This window comes from Peromyscus californicus, unplaced genomic scaffold, assembly GCF_007827085.1.
Source record: "Peromyscus californicus insignis strain IS unplaced genomic scaffold, ASM782708v3 Scaffold_6__1_contigs__length_162567912, whole genome shotgun sequence".
Taxonomy (NCBI): domain Eukaryota; kingdom Metazoa; phylum Chordata; class Mammalia; order Rodentia; family Cricetidae; genus Peromyscus; species Peromyscus californicus.
The window spans coordinates 84,384,748-84,393,631 of record NW_026294584.1 but is presented as its reverse complement, the minus strand read 5'-3'; the positions used below and the strand labels follow the sequence as shown (position 1 = coordinate 84,393,631).

Below are 8,884 nucleotides of genomic sequence, written 5' to 3'. Positions count from 1 at the left end.
CTCAGTCCATTTCTGTTAATCTGTATGTCGTCATGTTTTCCATGGCTTTACTTGTGTGCCATTACAGTATACAGAGGAACAGATGGATATCCCAACCAATAACTGTCTTTCTTTGAGGATTTTTGTTTTGATTTGTATCATTGTGGGAGGAAGATCATTATATTGCTTGCAGAAATAAGTTGCAGCACCCTCAGACTTCAGGCTGCTGCTGCTGAGCATAAAATCTGTCCCATACTCATTTCCACTGAACTTCAATGGGACCCCAACTTCAAAACTGGATGCACCATAGGTCAGGAGCTTAGGAAACTCCCCTTTGCCAGACTGGGATACCTTCCAGGTTTCATGGAAACAAATTTGAGATAGATCTTTCACCATCAGCAGCCTGAAGCCTGATGATATTACCACCTAGTACTGCCAGTGGGTCAGCAATGCTATTACCGTGATACACATTAAAACAGAAACTTCACATGGAAGCAAAGGTGAGTGTGGGCTACTCCAGCTGTTCCCACTGATATTAGCAACTGTATGTTTTCCACATGAAGCACATTTGGGAAGAGAAGGTTTTGGTAGAAGAGGTCAGGGAAGCTGTTCTGTATCCCAACTCTCTTACATTCTTTTTAGCTCCAGAAGCACAGGCAAAGCGAGGACTCACTGGAAGTAATAAAAGACTCAGATCTTGACAGATGAGGTGCCTTGATAGGACACAATTGGAATTCATACTCCTGTTCAACAAAAATGGAACCAGTTTAATCTGTACTTGTTAGAATTGCTTCAAATGGCTTAATGCAGTCAGTCGATATGTAAACAACTGTCATTAACTTTGGTATCTATTAGAAAAGTTGGTAGTACAATACAGAGCTCATTTGTGCCTGTGCTGATCTTATAAGCTTTAAGGTATACTCAGCCTCTAACCCGATCAATTGTTCTGGCTATTTGTTACCTCTACTGGGAACAGGCAAAAAGCACTGTGTCCTAAGTACTGCCATTTTTACTTCAGACTTCATTTTACCTGCAGGGTGAAACAAAGTTCAGGCTCCCCAGCCCTAGGTAAGCTAAGCTTGGAATCTTGCAATAGCTGACTCACCTCCTCCTTAAACCATAGAACTAGTCATTATGTATCTTTATTTCTCTAGAAACATCATGGCTGTTCCTAACAACAGAAAGAACAGACGAATCTGATTGGTGGGACTGAAAGTCTCTTGTATTGTATAACAGTTAACAATGATGGAGCATTTAAGGAAGCCCCTAATCTCTAAATCCTGATTGGTGGAAATTGTAACTGTAACTTGGCTACAAATGTTTGTGATTTTTGTCTTTAAATACTTACTTCAACCGGCATTTAGGGTCTCAGCTCAGCTCCCATGTCTGTTATGCAGTCCTGATTAATTAGCCTCCTCTCATTCCCTGCTTCTTTCGTGCTGCCCTGCATTAAATCTTGTTTTATGGTAACCTGTTGTATCTGCTTGGGTTGATTTGGAGTCTTGGACCATAGCACAGCACCTCCTTACCTAAGCTATTCAACTTATTGTTGACTAATCAGCTGTAATAATAGAGTACTTGCTTGTAATATCTACACTGCCTTCTGATTTTTCCATATGGATTGCAATTAATGAGGTAACACATATTGCTTGGGTGGTTATCATTTGTATGTTGTGTAATCTGCAAGAGGGTCAGAATATGAAGCCTGCTACCTTGAGGTCTTTTCAAGAAATTCATGAGAGATTTTGGGCTTTTAGTTTCACAGGTACAACAATGGACTCAGTTCTGGGCCCTTCATTCTGGACTAATTTTGTTGATGTTCTCATGACTGTTCATTCTGATACTCCATCTATGCTATCTTAACAAATGAACCTGAATCATTCTTATCTGTTTACTTTGGTTGTTGTCACTAACCCAAAGTGAAAAGGAAAATATATTATTTCTGCTCTGTGAAAGAATCATTTGTTTTTATCAAAAGATAATTTGCATTTAACACACCCGATGACAAAGAGAGTCACCACTTCCCAGTTTATGTTTCCACTGTTTTTATTAATTTCACTGATGTGACTGTTTTCTCCAAATTCTTTCTTATAGTCTCAAGTTTTAACATAATTAGCAATATCTGCTCTCTGAGGGCTCGCAAGTAATCCCGCAGCTGGATCAGCCCTATTACTGTCAAATGCTTGAGAAAAGGGAAGCAGATGTGACAGGTGATGCTCAACAGTATGAAAACTTATTTTTCCAGGAGTGTCCTGGGTCATTCCTTCTGGCTTTTCTGAAGACTATTTGTAGTACCTTCTGTAACCACAGGTTTACCATGACATGGAAATCTGGCCACCTTAAGAAAAGTGATCAGAGGTCCCACAAGTGTTGAGACAGAAAACATAAACACCCATGACCACAACCCAAAACTTAGAGGAAACTGTGCAGAACAATATTATATGAATTGTTAATAATAGTTAACAAAGGTAGAAATAGGAGAATGATGATAATTTTATAACAAAAGAGAAAAAACACAGGAGAAGAGTGAAAAGCATCCTGAAAGGGGAAATGAGAAAGAAAAATAGATTTCTGCTACAGATAAAGCAAAAACAAACCAGAAAAAAAGACAAAGAAATGTATTAAAGAGGAGAAGGGATTTCTTAAATATTAAAGTTGATACATTGTTTTTGTTCCTGCAGTAACACCAATGAAGAGGCTGAGAGGGAGAAACTCTAAATTAGAACCTAAACTGAAGGCTTATTTTTAATTTTTTTCTTTAATTTTGAGTTTAAAATATGTCCACAAAAATATTATAGTAAGTACTCCCATTTCTCCCTTCATTCTTTCCAAGTCTCTGTAACACAACCCCCATCCCAACTCTCCCCACCCTTCTCTCTTTATAGCCCATCAAGTACAGTTAGTGCTGTGTATATATGCATGACTATAGGGCCATCTATTGGAGCATAAGAACTCTACCAGTGGGCACATTCTCTGCAAAGAGTGGTTCTGTCTTTACAGCAACAGCCTGTAACAATAACTTCTCAGTACGGGGTCAGTCCTGGAGACTCTCTTCTCCATCTACGCCGGCATTTTGACTGTCAGGATTTGGTGTAGGTCTTGTGTGGATAAACACTGCTACCATGTGTTCACATTTGCAGTAGCCATGTCATGACAAAAGAGCAGTTCTCAACATGTTTCCTCATCTTCTGGCCTTTACATTTGTGCTGCACCTCTTCCCTGATAGTTCCTCAGCCTTGCAGGTGGGGGTATATTTAGATGTCTGATTTTGGCCTAAGCACTCAGTTTCTTGTTCTTGTCATCATTCTGATTAGTCATGTATCTCTTCACTGACTTCTGTGCAATACAAAAAGGAGCTTCACTGAACAAAGTTGACAAGATACAGAAAGTGAGATGCCTGGACACACACACACACACACACACACACACACACACACACACACATACATGCACACACGCACACACACACACACCTGTGTGTGTACATATTTGTATATACTATGTGTATTGTGTATATAGTCCTTAACCTTATCACTGAATCTTCAGGTTTTATAAAATGATATCACACTGTATAATGTGTTTTAAAAGTACAGGTGCAATCTGTCATTAGAAGCTTAGTCTCTTTGACAATAAGGAGAGGTTGAAATCACAAAGCCTAGAATATGCCCACTTGATATTGCATAACCAATTTGGTTCTCTTCTCTTGATAAGACCATTTCTCCCACTCTCAGTATTCCTAAGCTTATTACATTTCTTCATTTACGGTTCAGTACCTCTGAGATTTCCAACATCCATGTATCAGGTTTATTGATGTTGTCTTTGTTGAGATCTTGTTAGGCAGTCATGTTGATAGGACATCATAGATACAACCTCTCTGACATTTCTAGGAGACACTCTCTTACAACAAACTTCCTCTTCCTCTCATACTTACAGTCTTTCCATCCAATCTTCTGCTATTATCCCTGAGCCATAGATCCAGGAATTGTGTTGTAGATATATCAATTGGGACTTGGCACCATATAACCTCCAGATCTTTTGTGATCATTTTGATCAGTTGTGTTTTTCTGTAATGGTTCCCACCTGTTGCAATGAGAAGTCTCTTGTTAAACAGGAAATATTACATAGCTTGAGTGAGCTTTGTTTATGCATTTAAGAATATAACAACAATTAAAGAATAGACCATGAATCTGAGAAAGTGCAAGGAAGGTACATTGGAATGATTGAAAGGAGGAAAAGGAAGTAGGAAAATTATATGATTTTATTATAATTTCAATTTCTTTTAAAAACATATAAAAGAATCCAACCCAATTCTTACATTTGATTCAAGATCAAATGGATGGCAAATTTGACAATGAATTAATAAATGAGATCCAGATTTCATTATGGAAAAATAATCCATGTTGATTGTAGAGCCATAATCTTTTCTTGGCAATCTGTCTCCCCTCTGGCAATCCAACAATATCAACTCTTGGAGGAAAGACTTCAGGGAGGGCTATGCAGACCAAATTTGGTTAGCGTTGAAATGATAGTTACATTCAGCAGAGACCTGCTGTTTCCATTCTTCTTCACTTGAAAATACGATGCCCAGAAGCCTGAGGAGCAAAACAGGAAAGCTTTCAGGATGATTGTCTTCCCTTCATTCTGACTACTTAAGCCACTGAAAGTCAGGGTGTCATCTGATTTAACTAGAAGATCAAAGAGCTGTACATCTTTGGAGATACTATTCACTCATCTATTCATACATCATTGAACATTTTGAGTGAAAATGCTATACAAATTACTACAATTCAAAAGTCATTTTCAATGAAAGTTATCAACATTTATCCCACAAAAGCATGTGCCTTACTGTCCTTTGTGGGATTTCTTGGTCCTCCACTTATTATATTAGTACATTCAGTGATTCAGCTGAGTAACATTTTGCCTTTATATGGGGCCAAAAATATTACATTTCCAATAAATACTTGATGTCAAATTGCAAGTATTTATCTTTTCCTATACTATCATATGTGGTATCTGTACTCTCCCTTGATGCAGAGTGCCAACAGCAATCTACAATTCAAAGGCAGCCATGTGATCACAAGAGGAAATGCAAACATACACAGTGTGACACCTTTTTAAACTATATATGATATTCAAACTTTTTTTATTATTATGGACTTATATTAATTGACTTGGTACCATTGTTACCATAAGTAACTTCTACATTATTTTAGTTGGTTGTAACTTCACTTTAAGGTAGTATGTTATATCTATAAATTTTGACTTAACATTCTCATAAGAACACATACAAGTTAGACACTTTTGCAAATGTCTTCAACATTTTCTCGTTGATGTTTCTTTACTTCATGGTGTCATGTATTGGAATATATGTATGTGTATATGTGTTTGACTGTGTGAACATTATTCTTCCTTATGCCTCTGATCACTGGCAGGAAAGAAAAGTCATTATCTGGGCTTTTCAACAGGAGCATTATTTTTGTTCTAAGCACACAAGTATTTAGCACTGATCACTGTGAACGTAGCTTTTCCTCTAGATTTCAAAACAGCCAATACTCTGCCCTCTCTTCATTTTGGCCATCTTCCCAGAAGAGGGCACCACTAAAACATAGCTATCCAGCTAATATTACCAGCCTTAGAGCTGCAATCATCGTAAAACTAGAAAATTAGAAGTCTCTAGGATTTTGATGCACTTTTCCAGGAAAATCTCCAACTCTCTGCACATCTCCTTGGGAGTTGACTTGTCACCAACCACATTCATAATTGGACCCTTGAACCTCCTAAACATGCAAGTTCACTGTCTTCAAAAGAGGGGACCAAGATTCCCCAGATCTCTGGATTTCAGCAACAGTCTTCCCTGGTTATATTTCCATTAGTGGTTTGTTGTAGTCCTAGTACTGAAGCTCATTGGAGGGCTCTGAGTTAATATCAAGCTTAAGATTGGATCTCCTGGGGAATGGAAAGATGATGTAGCAGATAAGAGCACTTGTTGCTCTTGCAGAAGAAGATTGAGCTTTGATTCCTAGCTCCCACATAGTGACTCACAAATATTTGAAATTCCAGTTCCAGGGAATCTGAATACCTCTTCTGATTTCCTCAGGCACCATAAATGCATGCAGTGCCCATACTTACATGCAAACAAAACACTCATACACATAGAATAAAATAAGTATAAATGAATTGAAAGAAAAGATGTCCCTCATTCTCAGTAGGGCCAAGACAATTATTATCCTGCTTTTGGGATCCTTAAGAGGATCAACCACTAATTTTAAGACTGACTTGATGGAGACATCCTGCCCTTTATCCAGAAGGAGGCTTATTGACTAATGTGCTGATTTGTTTGTTTGCTTTATATAATACCACAGCTGATTTAGTGTCCCTATTGGTAAAAATATACTATCTGTCTTCACTGGAATAATGGAAGTTCTTTCATTCAGAAGAAAGAAGAATAACACTATCAATTAACTACTAAACAGTAGAATTTGCCTTGCTTTAATAGACCAAACTAAGCCAGACATCACAGAAATATATTGGCAATTAACTACTAAAAATAAAAAAAAAAATGAAAGAAGAGACCACAGGTTAGCGTGAAGAAGCAGTAGTCATTTATTTAGGATTGAATCCCCAGGAAAGCATACTTTTACAATTGATTTGAATTCAACAATTCTGATGTCAGTACCTCTCAAAAAATTTATCTATTCACAAATTCTCTCAGCTATTTTTCCCAATCTTTGATACACAATAGAAGATGTCTTTTATGAACAGAGGAATGAGGCAGCCGTTGTGTAGGAAGATCTAGAGAGATGTCCATGCTTTTTACAAGACTTTGTTTAACTTCAAAGTTTATAGGAACAGAATTTCAATGTGCTGTGAGGTAAAGTAAAACCTCTGATCAAATTTATACATGAATTTTCACCCTCCAGAACTGCCATTCTTTAATAATTCAGACATAATTTATTTGAAAAGTAGCTCAGATATTCTCAGATAATCATGTGAAATAAACTAACCAGTAAAAGAGCAGACTTCATATTGAGAATAGTGGTTACTCTGATGAGTATGTATTCACAAACCTACAAGCCCTGGGTTCTCTTAAATCCTGAATTAGATAGAGTCCTACACAAAGGAAGTTTCTGTAGAATCAGGCCTATGTTTCCATCTATTTGAGTGGGAGATTTTTTTCCTACCCTCAAAGGATAGCAATGATTCCTGACTATTACAGAACTGTCTCTGAATACACTTGGACTCCAGACCGATCATTTTCCAAGAGGTTTGTAGGTATAGCCATCCAATTAGACTGTAATAGGTGAATAGAGAGCCAGGTGAGTATCTTCCAGGAAAACAGGAAGCAGATAAGGGGTCTAAATGTTCTCCAAGTACATTATAAACAGCCATTCTTAACACAGCCTTGTCTTCGGAAAAATATACCTCAAAATTGGACAATAGAACTTGCCTTGCTTTAGCATATCAAATTAAGCTAGGCTTTACAGAGATACATGGGCAGTACTCTGAGTCAGAACTATTCATCACAAGAGAGGAAAAGAAAATCAGGGAAGTTTTCATCCTTATAAGTTTATGTCTACAAATAAGTAGACACTGTCCTGGATTGACCAAATATGTCCTAACTAAAGAACCACATGGGTTTATAAGCCAAGAACTGTCAAGACTTGTATCTTGCTATTTGCATATTTCATCCGGTGAAACCACAATTGCCTCAAAGATGTTTTAAAGAGATGTATTTAGGAGAGTAATGAGTAATTAACCTGAGATCAAGATTAGTAAATACAATGTATTTTCAGGTTCAGATATTCAGCTTCCTGCTACTCAGTGTCACAGGTAATAGAGGGGAGAGTTACTGAGTTCAGTATCCAAATCATTTTCCCTAGCAAAGTATGAGTCTGAGATAAACTACCTTGCCTTCTGTTTCTTCTGAATATTGTGTGATATGAAGTTATTTTTGTATATCTATATCTACTTTCTTCTCTCCCTTTTCATCTTTTCTCTCATGATCACAGTATCAAATGGACAAATTTTTCTCACTCAGTCTCCAGTATCCTTGGCTGCATCTCAAGGGGAAAAGGTCACCATCACCTGTAGTGCCAGCTCAAGTATAAGTTCCAATTACTTACACTGGTACCAGCAGAAGCCAGGAGCCTTGCCTAAACTCATGGTTTATAGAACATCCTACTTGGCCTCTGGAATACCAACTCGCTTCAGTGGCAGTGAGTCTGGGACCTCTTACTCCTTAAAAATCAGCAACATGAAGCCTGAAGATGCTGCCACTTACTACTGTGCTCAGGGGAGTAGTAGGCCATTCACACAGTGCTACAGACTGGAACAAAAATCCTTTACCTCCCTGGGGCCCATCTGCTTCCTCCTCGACATGAAATGTGACCAAGGGTATGAGTGACATGTGGAAGAATCTCTACAATTTTCTTTAATGTAGTCAAGGCTAAATTTTATTCAACAGAAATCAGTTTGTTCACAAGATGAAGAAATGGGTTTATAAAATTGATGAGACATAATAACAAATACTCTTCTTGTGGCATCCTGTGCAGAAATTTTTTGAGAACTATGATATAGATATCTTAATTGGGATGATGGTTCTGAATGCTAGCTCACTGGGCTTCTGGAGAAAAAAAATGTATGGAAACCTGAGAATCCCTACTTGCAAGGAACAATTAGGAAAATAAGAGCATTGCTCCAAAACTAAGTCAGTTATTATAGTGTGTGGCTGTTTCAGTGTAAGGAGCTGTAAAATAAATACTATGATCACTGTCAGCTTTTCCCTGGTGACTTTGAAGTGGCATGATATTGAATATCTTGTAGTGTGTATCACTATTATTATAGTTACTTGTAACAAGCAAGCACAAATATGAGTAAGCTATAAAAGTTCTAAATTATAAAAAAG

At 37.5% G+C, this 8,884-nt stretch overlaps 1 gene segment (V, D, J or C); it reads left to right on the top strand.

Annotated features, from left to right (window-relative positions):
* Positions 1-7,760: 7,760 nt before the first annotated feature.
* On the top strand, positions 7,761-8,383 carry LOC128099615 (Ig kappa chain V-IV region S107B-like). The segment is given in 2 exon segments: positions 7,761-7,809; positions 7,989-8,383. Coding segments are annotated over 2 exon segments (444 nt in total).
* The last annotated feature ends 501 nt before the right edge of the window (positions 8,384-8,884 follow it).